The sequence below is a fragment of the Rhinatrema bivittatum genome, chromosome 9 (genome assembly GCF_901001135.1).
Source record: "Rhinatrema bivittatum chromosome 9, aRhiBiv1.1, whole genome shotgun sequence".
NCBI lineage: Eukaryota > Metazoa > Chordata > Amphibia > Gymnophiona > Rhinatrematidae > Rhinatrema > Rhinatrema bivittatum.
This window is the reverse complement of record NC_042623.1, coordinates 61,736,501-61,755,541: the sequence shown is the minus strand read 5'-3', so window position 1 is coordinate 61,755,541 and position 19,041 is coordinate 61,736,501. Positions and strand designations below refer to the sequence as shown.

General features: G+C 45.8%; 1 protein-coding gene across 3 annotated transcripts in view; it reads right to left on the bottom strand.

Moving 5' to 3' along the window:
• Positions 1-19,041, bottom strand: part of CPNE8 (copine 8) — a 587,797-nt gene that overhangs the window by 479,631 nt on the left and 89,125 nt on the right. For all 3 annotated transcript variants that reach the window (XM_029615275.1, XM_029615273.1, XM_029615272.1), the window contains exon 2: positions 9,524-9,564. Coding sequence is in view for 2 of the 3 variants with exons in the window: in XM_029615273.1 (XP_029471133.1) it covers positions 9,524-9,564 (41 nt within the window). In the remaining variant the exon portion in view is untranslated. The remainder of the gene's footprint in view (positions 1-9,523; positions 9,565-19,041) is intronic.

Here is a 19,041-nt window from a genome sequence, read left to right as displayed (position 1 = left end):
CTTATTGCCTCTTTGAGATGTGTTGTTGGGACAATAATGGGACATAAAGGTGTGAATAACTGACCAAGTAGCACCTTTCCATATGTCCTCAATGGAAGTAGCTCTGAGATGAGCCACTGAAGTTGCCTTGGCTCTAACTTGATGAGACTTGGCAGAGTCTGTAAGCTGTATACCAGTCAGCGCATAACAGTGAGCAATAGAGTCCACTAGCCAATCAAAGAGATTTCATTTGGCAACTGTCCTTCCCAATCTATTGAGCTCAAAAGACTCAATCGAGAAGCTTGATGGTGAGGTTGAGTCCGGGCTCTCTTGCAATCCAAGGAGTGACAAGAGCATGTGATCTTGGAAAGAAAACAGGTAACACAAAAGCTTGATTGATGTGAAAACAGACATCAGCATCAGAAAGAATTTAAGGTGAGTATGAAGCTCTGTCCTATTATAAAATAACGGCAAGTAGGAAACCAGAGCCTGTAATTCGCTTACTCTTCAAGCTGAAGAAACAGCTACAAAAAACAATTTCCTGGTAAAAAAAATCTTCTAGTCCACTGCTTCGAGGGGTTCGAATGGAAGTTTCATGAACTGAGCAAGGACTACATTGAGGTCCCAAGGTACTGGAGGTTTACTAACCGGAGGCTTTAAATACCACAAACCTTTCATGAACCTTGATACTAAGAGGTGGAGATGGATCATAAGCCCTTCCACCTGCTATGTCATGTCACAATGGCACTGATATGAACTTTAACTGAAGAGGTGCTAAGGCCTGAGGGTAAGAGGAAGAACATGTATTAAAGTAAATCCCTCAGGCCACAGAAAAAAGGATCCAGTTGGCTGGCCCTACACCAAGTTGAAAGCCTCTTCCACTTGAAACTGTAGGGTCTTCTGCTTGAAGACTTCCTAGTTGAAATTTGTACATTCTCCAGTTCATTAGGGAGGAGTAAGGAGGAGACCACTGTATATTCAACAATCTTGTAGTGAAGGCCAGCCACAGAAGATTCAGATGGCAGAGCCTGCCAACGTCCTGTGAGATAAGAGTCAGAGAAATCCCCAATAGAATCAGAGACTAAACTGATAGATGTACATATCTTGGCCAGACAGGTGCAATGAGGATTATCTTTGCCTTGCCCTGAAGGACCTTCTGGTCAGTCCTGGCAATGAGAGAAATTGGCTGATATGCATCTGTCCAGAACAAAGTATTGGGAGCTGATCTGTAGTTGCTCAAATGCATGAAACAGAACTTCTCAACTTTTCTGTTGTACTCTGATGGCATACGAGCCCATGCCTCCTTGCTTGTTCATATAGAACATGGGTACCTGGTTGTCCATCTGGATTACGATTTTCTTCAGTAGGTGAGAGAAAGCCCTTAGAGCATAATGGATGACTAGTAGCTCCAGAAGATTGATTTACAAATTGCTCTCTCCTAGGAACCATGACCTTTAGGTCCATGCAATACAGGTATCCGTTCCCCACCCCATTGTGGAGACATTGGTAGATAGAGTCACTTGATGCACTGGAATGTGTAATAAAAGACCCAAGTTCATCCATCACTGAAGGGATTCTCTCATTTCAAGAGTTATAGCGATTTGGTTGGATAATAGTTTAATAGAGCTGATCCCTCTGGATTTGGAGACCCAATGAATACCCCACATTTGTAGACAAGTCAGAGGAACTACAATAACAGCTGCGGCCACATGCCTGAGAAGAACTGGGACTGGCCTTGCTGATACCTGGTCCTGCTGTGGAGAGGATCTTCCCAGGCCTATTATTCTGTGCCTTGTGATGGGAAGAAACACTTTCTCCTGAAGTGAGCCTATCCCCTGACATTTTGAGGATTAGAAACTACTGGAAATAGAACCCTTGTCCATATTTCTGCAAAGGTACAAGATCAATTACTTTTTGATGAAGGAAGGGTGGCACTTCCAGCTGAAGTTCAGCAGATTGAGAGGGGTCAGAAGTCAAGACTGACATCTGTCAGTTCATAAGAGGACAAGAGAAGCGTAAGCGGTACCCATATTCTACTGTGACATGGTTCCATTCTGGAAGGAAGAACTGAACCTTTCCCACCACCAGTGGAGGCAGGAAGTAGGGCCTCAAGGACATCAAAACTGATCTCAGGCTTAGGCTGAGACTGCTACTGGCCTTTTGGTTGATGTTTTTCCCTTTGCCAACATCAAGCAGTGCTACTGGAGACTGGGAGAAGTTAGATGACGTTGAAAAGGATAGAAAGAACTTATTGCTTTTGGGCTGTAGTATATTGGTCCCCCACTGCTGCTGACAATGACTGTAGGATGGATTGATGCTCCTTAATCAGAGCCACCATCTCCTGCACTTTATGCGCAAACAAATTGTTCCCTATAGAGAGTACATCCGCTGGATGGTCATGCGCATCTTCACATAGGCCACTCTCTCACAGCCAAACAAACTTTAGTGCTCCTATAGAAGCAGCCAAAGTTCTGATGGCAGTGCTGAATGCTACATATGCAGAATGAATATATATATATATTTTTTAATTTATATTCCACTTTTCACAGTTCTCTAACCTGACAGTGCCTCCTATAGGGCCTCCATCTTTCAAGAACGGTACTGCTGCACCCTCAAGGACATCCAACCACACCTATAACAGTTACATAGTAACATGGTAATAGCAGAAGAAGATCAAATGGTCTATCCAGTCTACCCAGCAAGCTGCATGGGGTGGCAACTGCCACTTCATGATTACCACCCCCAAGCTCTCCATCAAAGGCAGCAACTACTGCTCCATGCAGATTACCCTCATTCTATTAGGGTAGCAACTGCCATATTGTGCAGGTCACCCCCAAGCCTTATGTTAAGGGTAGTACTTTTGTTCTGCGCAGGTTTCCCTAAGCCTTATGTTAAGGGTAATAATACTGCTCCATGCAGGTTTCCCCAAGCCTTCTGTTAAGGGTAGTAACTGCCATGCTGCACAGGTTTCCCCCATGCCCTGTTAAGAACATTATGCACGGGATTGCTGATTGTTTTAAATGCTGTACCATTTGTTTATATTTTTTACTATTTGTATGTGATTTTATGAATGTGACATTTGGAAGCTGCCAAGAACATTGGATATGCTGTCTATAAGTCTGTCAAATAGATAGAGATAGATAGATAGATAGATAAGCCTTATCTTAATGGCTGCAATATTTACATCAAAACTAAGCAACTGTCAAACCCATAACAAAATTACTGTTGTGGTCGCCAGCTGCGGAGGTCCAGGGTCAGCGTCCCTTATCTCCGGGCCCAAGAAAGCGGCTTCTGCCCCGACTTGGTCCGCGCTGGTTCCTGGTCCTCCTCAGGCCACTTGGCCCTGCTCTTCGGTGTCTGACGCCTCTTACACCAACTCTGCCACGCAGCTCCTCCTGATATTTAAAGGGCCAGTGGTGAGAAATCTTCCCACGGTCTTCGTCAATGACGTCAGGCTAGGGGACTATTTAAAACTTGCCTAACTGTCAGTTCCTTGCCTCAGCAATGGGCCCCGCTCTGCCTCAGAGACGCTGGTTGCTCCATGTGTTCCTGATACTGCCCCGTGTTTTCCTGATCCTGCTCCAAGTTTTTCTGATCCTGCTCCGTGTGTTCCTGTTCCTGCTCCAAGTTCCAGTTCCTTCTCTGCCTCTGGTTCCTGGCTCCCGCTCTACTCCTTCTACTCCGTGACTGCTCTTCTGATTCTGACCTCGGTATGTTCCTGGATCTCATCTTATCTGCTGCCTGCCCCGACCATCTGCCTGTTCTTCGGTTCTTCCTCCTTGCCGCCTGCCCTGACCTTTGGCGTCCTTCCATATACTGCTGCTTTCCGTCTGCCCCTAACTCTGGTATGCCTAACTCCATCTGCTGTCATCGTGGGATTCATTGTCTGGAGACCCATGCCTAAGCCCAGCCAGCCCGGTATCCAAGGGCTCAACCTGCAGGGAACAAGGGCTGGTATTGGTGAAGGTCCTATTGGGTCTCCACACCAAGCGTACCCGCCTCCAATGATGAGGACCTAAGCGCCAACCTCGTCTCGACCAGGGGTCCACCATGCAAAGGTTTGCTGAGGTCATGGATCTGGCAGATCTTCCCGGTCTACAGGCCATTCCAGGCCTAGCCCAAAAGATATAGCAGCAGCAACAGTGCCTCAAAATGCTGGCCAGCACCAGGGAGCACTTTGCAGCCGCTTGGAAGCTACTACCTTTACTGGCTCCAGTGGTTCCATATCCTCGGTACCAGTTCCACCCGCAGCAGCTGCTACAACCATCCGTCTTCCGGCTCCTCTTCGGTACGTTGGAGATCCCAGACAGTGTTGAGGTTTTCTCAATCAATGCTTTATACAATTTTCTCTTCAATTGGCCCAGTTTCCCAGCGACTGTGTTAAGACTATCTTTATCCTTTCCTTGTTTGATGGTAAGGCCTTGGCTTGGGCCTCCCCTCTGTGGGAATGTGGTGACCCATTACTTCAGGACGTGCAATGTTCTGTGCAGACCTTCAAACAGGTTTTCAATGAGCCAGGATAACTAACCACGGCTGGCTCTGACACATTCCATCTCCGGCAGGGTTCCAAGACGCTGGCAGAATACGCTATGGAGTTCCACACCCTGGCTACTGAGTTGGGCTGGCAAGAAAACAGCCTCCGAAGTATTTTCTTGGAGGGCCTGATTCCTAGGGTCAATGATGAGCTCACTGCCTGGGATCTTCCTGATGGTTTGGATGCCCTAATAGACCTGGCGGGAAGAATCGACCGTCGCCTTCAGCAAAGGCTTCAAAAGTCTCAAACACTTCGCCAACCAGTACTGCTGACTCCATTTTTCTCGCGTCCCCTGGCGCTGAGTCCCGCAGCCGAGCCCGGCTCTCAGCATCCTGAAGAGCCCATGCAGTTGGGTCGGACCAGCCTCTCAGCAGAAGAAAGGCAGCGGAGACATTCCCTGGGTCTCTGCCTCTATTGTGCAGGGAAGGTTCATCTCTTGGCACAGTACCCAGTGCGGCAGTGAAACTGCCAAACCTAGGTGTCAGCAGGGAGATGACCCTAGGTTTTGCCTCAATGTACTCTACCGGCTCCCGCAGTGCTCCTAACCTACCCTGGCACTAGTGGACTCAGGCACTGGTGGGAACTTTATCTCCAGTGAACTGATGTCTCAGCTAGGTCTGTCTGCTCTACCCAGGATTCCACCCATTGTGATCTCCTCGATCCACGGGGAACCCTTACCGGGCTGGATTACCCAGGTCACCGCTCTGGTGCTACTACGCACCGGTGTGTTGCACGAAGAATTGATTCCATTCTTCATTCTCGAGAAATCAATTCATCCCATCGTCTTGGGACTGCCGTGGCTGCAGGCACACTCTCCCCTCTGACTGGGGCACTCTCCAGCTGACCTCGTGCCAGTATTATTGCCTCCTCCTCGTCCAGCGCATTCCTGTTCCCCTGGCAGCCACCTCCATTGGCCTACCTCCTCAGTACGCTGACTTCGAGAATGTTTTTTCAAAGAAGATGGCAGAGACTCTCCTGGAACATCGGCCCTTTAATGCGCCATCAATCTCCTGCCAGGCACCATGCCTCCTAGGGGGTCATGTCTATCCCCTATCTCTCCCTGAGACCCGAGCCATGTCTCAGTATATCATAGAGAACCTAGAGAGGGGCTTCATTCGGCCATCCACCTCCCCCACAGGAGCCAGGTTCTTTTTCGTTGCAAAGAAGGATGGACCGCTCCAGCCCTGTATTGACTATTGAGATCTAAATGCCATCACCAGAAGGGATTGCTATCCCTTGCCCCTTATCCCTGAACTCCTTGACCACCTGCAGGGAGCTAAAATTTTTACCAAGCTGGATCTCCGAGGCGCCTATAACCTAGTACGAATTAGACCTGGCGAAGAGTGGAAGACCGTATTCAACACCGAGATGGCCACTACGAATATCTAGTCATGCCATTCGGTCCGTGTAACACCCTAGCTGTATTCCAGCATATGATGAATGAGGTCTTCTGAGACTTGTTGCATACTTCGGTAATGGTGTACCTTGATGATGTCCTTGATTACTCCAAAGATCTCCAATCCCATCACTGGGACAGCCAACTGGTTCTCCGACTCCGCACAAACAAACCCTATGCAAAGCTTGAAAAGTGTCTGTTCAAACGTGAGTCTCTCCCCTTCCTGGGGTATATTATATCCAGCACCAGGTTCCACATGGACCCGGAGAAGGTGGCTTGTATCCAGGAGTTGCCCCAGCCATCTGGTCTACAGGTCTTACAACTTTTCTTAGGATTTGCTAACTTCCATAGGCACTTCATTCCTCGATATTCACAGCTAGTTGCTCTGCTCACTGCCCTCATCAGTAAAGGGGCTAATCCCAAGCAGTGGCCCCCAGAAGCGGTCACAGCATTCATTGACCTGAAACAAGCTTTTCTTCAAGACACATGCCTGTGCCATTCAGACCCCACGCACCCATTCATCATCGACGTCGATGCCTTGGCCACTCCCGTGGCAGCAATGCTAAGCCAGCATTCCGAGCAGGGGACTCTACTACCTTGCTCCTTTTCATGAAAATTTTCCCCAGCTGAGAAGAATTCTGGCATTGGAGGCAAGGAAGAACCTGCTGCCTACACCATCAGTGAGTTACCATCTCGACTCTCTCAGAGCTGTTCCCTGGAACCAGGTACTCGCACCTTGAGGGCCTGTCTCTATTCCAGCTTCTGTGATACCTTCCGGGAGAAAGCGCTGTGTGAGTAATCAACCTACGAGGCTCCATACCAGAACCCTATGTATGCTCCATTGTACTCACTATCTCAGTTTCTCTCCTCTATAGCACAACCATTGAGGGATCGCTGTGCCAGTGTCCTGAGGGACTACAAGCCCAGCCGGATTCATCTCTACTCACTACTGACAGCTCTGGTGGCTTCACAACTCTGTTTAATAAAAGACAATTCTGTGTTGTGTGTCCTAAGCTGAGCCTGACCTGTGGCCCCTCACGGGACTTCCCCCTGTGGGCGTGGTCATCTGCCCCAGTGTCCAAGGGTCCACCCAAAACCTTACAAACAATAACAAGGATTCGTAACTCTTTTCACATCTCTCTATTTAATCCTCTGGTCCTGTCATGGCCACACTGGAAAACTCCAGAGCCTCAAGACTTGTCCTCCGAGGACGCCCAGTGGAAGAAGTCCTAGACGTCCGGTAATGTAATAAAAAGTGGCAATACCTAATTTCCTGGAAGGCTTTGGGCCCAGAAGAAACTCATGGGAGCCAGCTTCCAATATCTTAGACAAGGGCCTTCAAAGGCAGATCCACTTGGCACATCCCAAGAAGCCTAAACCCCTGGGGAGGGGGCGTAGAGGAGGGACTACTGTTGCGGTCGCCAGATATGGAGGTCCGCGGTCAGTGTCCCTCATCTCTAGACCCAAGAAAGTTGCTTCTGCCCCGACTCGGTCTGTGCTGGTTCCCGGTCCCCTCAGGCCACTCGGCCTTACTCTTTGGCATCCACCACCTCTTACGCTGACGCTGACTCTGCTGCCAGCCCCCCCCCCAGGCATGCACGGCTCCTCCTGAAATATAAAGAATCAGTGGCAGGAAATCTTCCTGCGGTCCCGATCAATGACGTCAGGCTAGGGGACTATTTAAACCCTGTCTGACCGTCCGTTCCTTGCCTCAGCAACAGGTCCCACTCTGCCTCAGAGATTCTGGTTGCTCCATGTGTTCCTGATTCTGCTCTGAATGTTCCTGATCCTGCTCTGTGTGTTCCTATTCTGCTCTGTGTTCCAGTTCCTGCCCTGCCTCCAGTTCCTGGCTCCCGATCTGCTCCTTCTACTCCATGACTACTCTTCTGGTTCTGACCTTGACATGTTCCTGGATCTCGTCTTGTCTGCTGCCTTCCCCAACCATCTGCCTGTTCTTCAGTTCTTACTGCTCGCCGCCTGCCCTGAGCTTTGGCCTCCTTCCAGATACAGCTGCTTGCCGCCTGCCCTTGACCTTTGGTATGCCTGACTCCGTCTTCTGTTGTCGTGGGATTCAGCGTCATCTGGAGACCCATGCCTAAGTCTAGCCAGCCCCGGTACCCAAGGGTTTAACCTGCAGGGAACAAGGGCTGGTATTGGTGAAGGTCCTATTGGGTCTCCACGCCGAGCGTACCCGCCTCCGACAATGCGGACCTATAGGAGGTCCCATCCTGTCGGTGGCACCAACCTTATTTCAGCTAGGAGTCCACCATGCAACAATTACTGCTAGCAACATTGTTATAGAGTGACAAACCTTGATACCTCAAACAATACTGCTTGAAAATGCTTTGCTTTAGGACTTGGCCATAAAAGCAAAGCATATTCAATCATTATGTGCTACTTAATACTTTTTCCCAAATATAACATAGAAGTACCCCGGACCATAAAAGTTGGGGCCCAGCATTGTCTGCCTTCTGAATCCAATCCAGTAGATAGTATTGCTCACAAAGCAATGCAGAAAGCACCAGGACCAAGTCGCAGTAGCAGCATACCATGATCCGGGCTGAAGATTTACATTTTTAAGGTATAAGGTAAGTGTGAGGGTTAGTGTTGGGGGCGAAGAGAGGAAGGGAGGATAGCAATGCAGGGCTAATTTGAGCTAACATAGTGAACCAGGGAGCTGGCGGAGAGGAAGGGGGAGACCGATCCTTGATCCATTCAATTTTTGGAATTTAAAGCATATCAGAAGGTTTTGGAGAGGCTACTGAAGGCTTGACCTGGCTGGATCCGTGATTTTGACCTTGGATGATGAGGCAGCAATTGGACCACTAGACCTGCAAGGTTCTTTTTGTTTTTTAAATCAGCAGTACAACTTAACCAGTTATAGTCTTTTCAGTTTATCCTGTTAAGGCTAAAGTTATCCTGCCACACAAGACTGGAAATCCTTAAACCTAATTGGCGATATTCAAAAGATAGCCAGTTAAAGGTAGCTGAATCGACTTTTTTTTTTTAAGATTGGCCTCTATGAGGTCTATATTCAGCTACTGTGTATCTAGGCAAGTTAGTCGGATAAACTTATCTGGCTAATTTCACCTATATATTCAGCTACACAGTCATCCAGCTATCCTTAAGTTAGTCAGAGAAGCTTATCTGGCTAAATTTAGGACACGTCTAAGAGGTGACCAGAGTTAACAGGATAATTCAATTGGAGTTAACCGGATAATTTATAAAGCTAACTCAGCTCCTCCTTGTTATGCCCATTCCCCTCCTACAGTTTAGCCGGATAAGCCTTTCTCCAGCTAAGTGGCGGCTGCTGACTGTGTCTGAATATTTAAAACAAACCACTTAATCGGATTAAGTCAGAATTTATCCTGCTAAGTAGTGCTAAATATGAACCTCTATGAGCCTAAATTTAGGCACTTAGCCCAAATAATTTTCAAAGGGACCAATTTAGGAGCCTCACTCCTATCTTGTGCAACTTTCATGTAAACAAAATGTACATAACACATAAAAGTAGAGGGGAACTTCATTTTAACTGCACTGAATTAAACTCAAATATTTCTTTACCACCTCTTCTGTAATGAAAAAAAACAGATAAAAACGTAGTAGGCACTTACTTGGATCTGATTTTGAAAATGTGTCTCTGTCCAAAAGGTTTCTGTTAAAGGAAAAGCACATAAAAATATTTATATTTGATAAAATAAAAATGACTGTTTGTTATAAGAAAAAAAGAATGTAAATTATTTTCCAGATTAAGATTAAATGTTCAATCAGGATACAATTTTATATCAAGATAGGCAACTCCAGTCGAGTGTAATGGAGGCAGGTAATACAACTCATGCATATTCATTGTGAATATCCTGAAAACCTGAGTGGCTTGTGGCAATCGAAGACTGGAGTTGCCTACCCTGCTTTAGGCTATTCAGGGTGTCTTATGCGTTAATAAATCCACTGTCAGCAAATCAAATGGCCATTTTATGGGCTACAACCATGAAACGCATCCTTCTGAGGTTTCTATCTACAGATTATAACTATTTTAATGGGCAATAGTAATTTATTATTTTATATTTATTAATTTTATTTTTGCTTATTTATTAAAGGAGATTTAACAATCCCAAAAGAGAATCCCCTATACTGTTCAAAATGTATATCAACTACAAATCCCAAAGAACAGTAACTTTTAAAACTTTTTTTCATATAATTATCTTTAGAAAATTGAATTATCTATAAAAATGATATTATATAAAGCGAAGCAATGTCACAGAAATTTAGCTAAAATTCACCAGTCCAATCCCAATGTCCAATCCCAATGTAATCAATCAATCTTTCTTAATTTCAATTGCATAATGTCTTAGTGCCTACTGTATGATGTCTTATTTTTTAGAATTTTTTTATGCATTAAAAAATCATGAAACAAGAGTCACATCTCAAAGTCTTCACTGCTACACTTTGTTCTTGCAGATTTCCAGCTTTACTTAATACAATTTATAATCCACAAGGATCTCCATAATAAAAGTGATTAATTTGATTAATTCCCAATATTTGTATGCTTCTTTGCCACCAATGACCTTAGCTTGACACTGCAGAGTCTCTGCACAGTTATGCCTGCTTCAGGAGCATACGTCTTCAATCTTTCAGTCGGAAAACTCTCTCATCTGCTATTTTGAACAGTGAATGAGACAGCTGGCTGACAGTTCACTTTTTCTAAAGAAAATTATATGGAGAAAAAGTTTTAATAGTTACTGTTCTTTGGGGTGTGTAGTAGTTATTCATTAACGGGTCAATTTTCAATAGGCTCTAGTTCCCTAAATTCAGCAATTAGGTGGCTAGAAATGAAATTCTGAAATGTAATCTCTGCACAGAGGCTGCATACAGCCACCAGTTTTCTCTAGGCAACTATATTTATCCACTTTTAAAGTAGACATTTCCAGGGATGTCTACTTTAAAAAAAAGACTAAAGACTCTTCTTTTCCAACAAGCCTTCCCAGTCTCTCAATCATACCAAGACGGAAAGCCTTCCCAAATAAGAAGCATCCCCTAATTTAGGTCACTGTACCAAGTCATACCTTCAGGTCTCTGCAACTGGACTACAATCTTTGAGTTCTAAAAATTCGTCTTATTTTATTATTTATATTTTCCTCTGCAACTGGACTACAATATCTAAGTTCAAAAATTCAAAAACTCATTTTATCTTATTATTTACATCTGGCATGGTTAATATGTCACTATATCCAAGTTAAATAGTTAAATTATACAGATTATATTACACAATTTTATTAATTACAATGTTAATCTATAATATTTATTATCATTATGTTATATTGTCATCCAGTTATGTTGTTACATATGTGCCACTGTTCTATGTAAAGCCCCTTATCTCTGTTGGGCAGTTTATTGTTATATGTAAACCGGAGTGATTTGTAGTCTCTATAAGAACCTCGGTATATAAAAAATTAAAAATAAATAATAAAAAATGTGACTGGGGTGGAGAAAAACGTAGCTGGCTACAGTGAATTTTCAATGCTAGCAGTTAAGTTTAGCCATCAATTTGTGCATAGAACAGCAGGTGTAACTATGACTAATTTTAGGCAGCTAATTACAGACAGCTGGCTAATTGAGGAGACAAAGTTAAGAGAGCCAGCAAACTATAGATTATCAACTAATTGTAAGAGACTACTTTTTAGGAGAATTTTTAACCACAAACCAATAAAACTAGCCAGCTAGTTTGTGTTTGAAAATTCTCCTAAAATTAGGCTATTTGCCCACTGACTAACTGGTTGAAAATCTACCCATTAACAATTCAATTTGCTCAAAATATTTTTGGCCTCTAAGAGGGCAAACATGGCAGTTTACGTAGGTTTTTCTTAATATCTACTGTTTTAAGAGCAGAGATTTTTAAGAGCAGAGATTTAATTTTGACTGAATAATATATTCATCTTGGCCTCAGAAAAGAAATTCATGCCACACAGAAAGAAGGGTTATCATGGGAAACAATCATGTATACTGGTTAGACCAAAGATCTGCTATTATCTACTATATTGCTATGACACTTCATTAATATCCTCAACTCTACCCACAGAGATGCAACTCTAAATACATTCACCCAAATATATAAGCCCAATTTATTTCTCCCTACTTTCTCCTCCCCTACCAAGCAGAGCATCAGACCTAAATAAATTTACTCTAAGGAACGAATAAATGTGGCTTTGATGGCCTGCTATTGGAAAATTGTAAACTATCAGTAACATCGTCCATGGTACCTGAATACTGGAGGGTTGCCAATGTGATGCAATTTTTAAAACGGGATCAATTGGTAATCCAGTAAACTACAGACCAGTGAGTCTGATGTCTGTGCCAGGCAAAATAGTAGAAACTATCAAAAAGAATAAAATTGCTGAACATATAGATAGGCATAGTTTAATGGAACAAAGTCAACTTGGACATAAACATGTGGATAAAGGTGAGCCAGCTGATATACTGTATCTGGATTTCCAGAAAGCATTTGACAAAGTCCCTCATGACAGACGTATTAAGAAATTAAAAAGTCATGACATAGGGGGCAGTGGTCTATTATGGATTGCCAACTGGTTAAAAGATAGAAAAAGGGAGTAGGGCTAAAAGGTAAATTTTCCCAATGGAGAAAGGTAAATAGTGGAGTGCCCTGGGGATCTGTTCTGGGACACAGCTTTTTAATATATTTATAAACGAACTGGAAATTGGAACAAATGAGGTAATCAAATTTGCTAATAACACAATTAATCAAAGTTGTTAAATCACAAGAGGCTTATGAGAATTACAAGAGGACATTGCGAAACTGGGAGACTAAGCATACAAATGGCAAACGAAAAAGGAGGAATAGCCTAGTGGTTAGAGCAGCAGACTATGAACCAAGAGACCAGGGTTTGAGTCCTGCTGTTGCTCCTTGTGATCTTGGGCAAGTCACTTTACCCTCCATTGCCTCAGGTACAAAAAAAAAACCAACTTAGATTGTAAGCCCTCTAGGGATAGAGAAAAACCTACAGTACCTGAATGTAAACTGGTGTGATATCTTGATTAAGATCGAATGTCGGTGTATAAAAATAATAAATAAATAAATAAAATAGAAGATGACAAGTGCAAAGTGATGCACATAGGGAAGAGTAATCCAAATTATGGCTACACAATCCAAGGATCCAATTTAGGAGTCACCACTCAGGAAAAGGATCTGGGTGTCATCACTGAAAATATGTTGAAATTTTCTGCTCAGTATGCAGCAGCAGCCAAGAAAGCAAATAGAATGCTAGGGATTCTTTATTTAAGGCTTTTATATACCGAAGTTTGTTTGCACATCACATCGGTTTACAGAAAACATAGAAAAACGATGAAAGAGAGTAAGGAAAAAAAAGTTACATCCAATAATTTCAATAGAGAGTTACAGATTCAACATAAATACAGCCAATAAATACAATAGAAAGTTACAGTTTTAATATATATAGAGGTTAGTTCTGTAAGCAAGAAGGAAAAGGAGAGAGTGATAGGAACAAGTCAATAAAAAAAAAACAAAAAAACTTTATACAGTGGAATTGTAGGTATTTATAAAGGTGTGGCATGGGGTTTGCTGTAGGTGGGGGAGTTATGGAAAAGTCTGTTTGAATAGCCAGGTTTTAAGATTATTTTTTTAATTTCTGTGTGCATGGTTCTAGTCATAGGTCAGGGGGCATTAAATTCCAATTAGAGAGCGCTCGATCTCTGATGGAGATTAGATGTGTAAGCTTAGGTGGAGGGATGTGTAAGGTACCAGAGTAGGCAGATCTGTTTAGTCTGGAAATGTAGGGTGTTGTTTAACCAGAGTACTTCATGATTATGAAGAGTCTTGTGAGGGCATCAATGGACGGGTCGGTGTCATTGATAGAAACAAAGATGCAATCAGTGAAACGGATAATCTAGGCACCGGAAGGACTCCTGATGGCGGAAGGAAACAAATGTTGCTTACCTGTAACAGGTGTTCTCACAGGACAGCAGAATGTTAGTCCTCACATATGGGTGACATCATCAGGATGGAGCCCAATCATGGAAAACTTCTGTCAAAGTTTCCAGAACTTTGACTGGCCCCTACTGGGCATGCCCAGCATGGCACTAACCCTGCAGCCAGCAGGGGTCCCCATTCAGTCTTATTTTATAGCTACAGGCAGTGCCGAAAAAATAAAACAACAAAACGTTACGAACCCAACACCGCGGGGCGGCGAGCGAGTTTCGTGAGGACTAACATCCTGCTGTCCTGTGAGAACACCTGTTAAAGGTAAGCAACATTTGCTTTCTCACATGACAAGCAGGATGGTAGTCCTCACATATGGGTGAGTACCAAGCTGAGGATCTCTGAACATGCACCAAATGTACCCAATGGCGTGCAACAGGCACAACAACTGGGGTGGAATTTGGTAGACGGCATCCTGAACCCCACCGGGCAGGCGGAAGGGTGTTGGTACGTCACGTTGGAAATAGGTTACGCAGGACAGATTGGCTGAAGATGGAATCTTGTCTTCCGGCTTTGTCTAGGCAATAGTGGGCTGCGAAGGTGTGGAGAGAACTCCAGGTGGCAGCCCTGCAAATGTCAGGAAGCGGCACCAATCTTAGGTGTGCTACTGAAGTCGCCATGGCCCTCACAGAGTGTGCTTTAACACGGTCTTGAAAAGGAATGCCTGCTTGCTGATAGCAAAAGAATATGCAGTCCGCCAACCAGGAGGAGAGAGTCTGCTTACCCACAGATTGCCCTAGTTTGTTGGGATGGAAAGAGACGAATAACTGAGTGCTCTTCCTGTGGGCAACTGTACGGTCTAGGTAGAACGCTAGAGCCCGTTTACAGTCAAGGGTATACAGAGCCTGTTCCCCTGGGATGGAGTGGGGCCTGGGAAAGAAGATAGGTAGTATGATGGATTGATTAATGTGAAACTCCAGAACTACCTTAGGCAAAATCTTAGGGTGAGTGCGGAGTTCCACCCGGTCTTGCAGGAGTTTAGTGTAAGGCGAACAGGTAACTAGGGCCTGTAACTCACTAACCCTGCGAGCTGAAGTGATAGCCAAAAGTAAAATCACTTTCCATGTGAGAAATTTTAGGTCACAGGAGTGAAGAGGTTCGAAGGGTGGTTTCATGAGCCGCCCGAGAACCAGATTAAGGTCCCAAGAAGGGGCCAGAGGACGTAAAGGTGGCTTGATATGGAGCAAGCCTTTAAGAAAACGTGTTACAAGGGGTTGTACCGATATAGGGATATCCCCGACACCTTTATGGAAGGTGGCTACCGCACTAACATGCATTCTGATGGAAGAGGTCTTTAGACCTGATTCCGATAAATGCCAGAGATAGTCCAAAAACCTTGGGATTGGACAGGAAAAGGGATCAAGGGATTGTGAAGAACACCATGATGTGTACCTTTTCCATTTATAGGAATAAGATTTTCTTGTGGAAGGCTTTCGTGAAGCAATCAGGACACGAGAAACCGAATCTGAAAGGTGAAGTGGTTGAAGGATTAACCTTTCAACATTCATGCTGTCTGGGACAAGGCCTGAAGAATGGGATAGCATAGACATCCGTCGTTCTGAGTGATCAGAAGCGGGTGCGTTCCAAGGGAATGTGCCTGCGGATGGAGAGATCCTGGAGTATGGGAAACCACACTTGGCGTGGCCAGTGAGGTGCTATCAGGATCATGGTTCCATTGTCCTGACGGAGCTTCACGAGAGTCTTCGAGAGAAGAGGAAGTGGAGGGAATGCATAAAGAAGACCGGCTGCCCACGAGAAGGAGAATGCATCTCTGGGCTGAGAGCGCTAGCTCCGAATGAAGGAGCAGTAATTGTCCACCTTATGGTTCTGAGGGGACGCAAAGAGGTCTATTTGGGGATGACCCCATTGCTGGAAGAGAGAGGTCGCTACAGAGGGATTGAGAGACCACTCGTGCGGTTGGAAGACACGACTCAGTTTGTCTGCCAAGACATTGTGCACTCCCGGCAAATAGGTGGCCCTGAGGTACATCAAGCGGGAGAGCGCTTCCGCCCAAATCTGCGCAGCTTCCTGACACAGAAGGAAGGAGCCTGTGCCTCCCTGCTTGTTGATGTACCACATGGCCTCCTGGTTGTCCGTCTGAATCAGGATGACGTGATTTGATAGGCAATCCTGAAAAGCTCTGAGAGCATATCGCATCGCTCGAAGCTCCAGGAAATTTATCTGGTTTTTGGCTTCCTCTGGAGACCAAAAACCTTGTGACTGCAGATCGTTCACATGAGCTCCCCAGCCGAGGTTGGAAGCGTCGGTGGTGAGAATGAGTTGAGGATCTGGCAGGTGAAAAGGCAGTCCCTGGAGGAGATTGTTCTGATCTTTCCACCAGGCGAGAGACAGACAGAGTGCGTCGGTGATGTGGACAATGGTTGACAGAGGCTGAGTCGCTTGAATCCATTGTGACCTCAGAGTCCAATGCATGACTCTCATGGCCAGGCGGGCCATTGGTGTGAGATGGACTGTGGACACCATGTGTCCAAGAAGGACAAGGAATTGTCGAGCTGTTGCTGTATACTGAGACTGCAACTGATGAGCGAGGGACACGAGGGTTTGCACTCGTTGTTGAGGTAGAAAGGCTTTTGCCTGTAAGGTGTCCAAGTCTGCCCCAATGAACGATAAGGTTTGAGATGGGACTAAATAGGATTTCTCGTAATTGACGAGAAATCCTAGAGAGATTAGAGTGTGTAGGGTCAAATCCAGGGACGACCGAGCAGCTTGCTGGGTTGGGGCCCTGATTAACCAGTCGTCTAAATAGGGGTAGACGTGAACACCTTGTTTCCTGAGAAAAGCTGCGACGACTACTAGGCATTTGGAAAAGACTAGTGGTGCCGATGCTAGGCCCAATGGAAGCACCCGGTATTGATAGTGCCTTGGTCCTACTAAAAACCGAAGGTACTTGTGATAAGCTGGAGCTATCGTGATGTGGGTGTATGCGTCCTGGAGGTCCAGAGAGCAGAGTCAGACTCCTCTTTGTAGAAGAGGTAGAAGTGAGCCCAAGGTTACCATTTTGAACTTTTCCCGCTGGAGGTACTTGTTGAGGGCACATAGGTCCAGAATTGGACGAAGCCCCCCGGATTTTTTGGGGATCAAAAAATACCGGGAATAGAACCCTAGGCCTTGTTGCGAAAGAGGAACGGGATCTATTGCTCTTAACTGGAGAAGAAGGGAATCCTCCTGCTCCAGAGGGACAGAGTGGTCGGTTAGTCTCCACGCTTGTAGAGGTGGGGAATCCGGTGGAACAGCAAGAAAATTCAGATGGTAACCCTGAGCAATGATTGCCAGCACCCATTGGTCGGTTGTGATTGATTGCCATATTCCATCAAAGTGGCATAATTGGCCTCCCACTGGTATGCTTGGCAGAGGGATCAGGCTGCTGCTCTCCAAGTGAAAGTCAAAAACCTGAAGCAGGCCCCGGCTGGGGAGGTGCTTGTGGCTTTTGCTTCCGGGGCTGGTGAGGCTGAGATTTTTGATAAGGCCTCATAGCTCGGGACCTTGTTGGTGGAGGATAGTACATCCTTGGGCGGAAGAATGACTTCTTAGAGTCCTTCTTGAAGGGCTGTCTAGAAGGGAAGTCAGAAGGTATCGATGAGAGCTGTTTGAGGGTCTCATGATGGTCCTTTAATTCAGCCACTATTTGCTGAATCTGTTCACCGAACAGATTATCTCCTATGCAGGGCAGGTCAGAGAGCCTGTCTTGTACTTCTGGGCGAAGGTCAGAAGACTTGAGCCAGGCCCAGCGTCTTGCCGAAATGGCAGTTGCAGACACTCTAGTGGAGGTGTTGAAGATATCGTAAGCTGTTCGTATCTCATGCTTCCCTGCTTCAAAGCCCTTGTTGACAAGGGTTTGAAGGTGTTCTTGGAATTGGTCAGGCAGGGTTTCAGAGAAGTCCTATATTTGCTTGAAAATGACCCTGTTGTATTGGGTCATGTACAGCTGGTAAGAAGCAATTCTGGAGATGAGCATGGCCCCTTGGAACACTCGTCGACCAATATTGTCTAGGAACTTGTGTTCCTTGACAGGAGGGGGTAGAGGAGTGTGGCTTCATCCTTTTCGCTTTCTTTTGAGCTGATTCTACCACAACTGAGTGGTGGTCAAGCTGAGATTTTTGAAAGCCCAGGGCTGACTGTACTAGATAAGTAGTGTCAGCTTTTCTGTGTACTGGGGCAATGGATCCAGGATTTTCCCAGCTCTTTTTGAGGAGGTCAAGCAGAACTTGATGAATGGGAATAGAAGTGATCACTTTAGGGGCATCCAGGAATTGGAGAAGCTCCATCATCTGGTGCCTATCATCTTGCTCCGTCTGAAGCTGAAAAGGGACCAATTCCGACATTTCTTTCACAAAATTAATGAAAGAGAGGTCCTCTGGAGGAGAACACTTCCTACTTTCAGTAGGTGAGGGAGGTGAAGGTAAGTCATCGGTGTCTGAGGAAGTATCATTACCCCAAGTGTCATAAGGATCAGTAGGCTGACCTGTAGAACGAGAAGGGGGTTGGATACCCGACGGCCCCGGCTGAGGCTCCGAGAAAATCAAAGGAATCGCCGGGGGCACCGTGGACGGCCTGGAAAGCATCGGTGCCGGTATCGAAGGCATCGATGGCGCCGATGTGCCTATCGCTCCCGATGAATGAATCAGTGGCGAGGGACGACATGGCATCGATGGCTGAGGCAATACCCCCGAAGGAGGAATGCGGAACGGTGTTTCTCCTCCCGATGAGGCTGTCATCGGGGATCGCACCGGAGCCATCGGAGACCCGGGAATCACCGGTGGAAGGGCAGTCATGAGCGCCTCCATCCGGGATAGCAGCGGTTCCAGCGCTGCTGAAATCGGGTCAGTGACCGGTTCCACTCTCGATACCGATGTCTGTGCCGCAGGGACCTGGAGTCATTGCATCGCCTTGTCGATGGCCTCCTGGCCCAGCCCGTCCAGTTCTTCCCGGAGAACTGGGGCAATCAGCTCCGGCTCCGAGACAGAAGACGAAGGCTGAGGCACAGTCGGAGGGACCACCTTTACAGGCGGAATCGCGACTCCCAAACCCCGATCGGGTGAGGGTGGCCTCGATGTCCCGGTCGCGGGAGTGGTCGGTGCCGTTCCTGGACGGGGCTTCTTC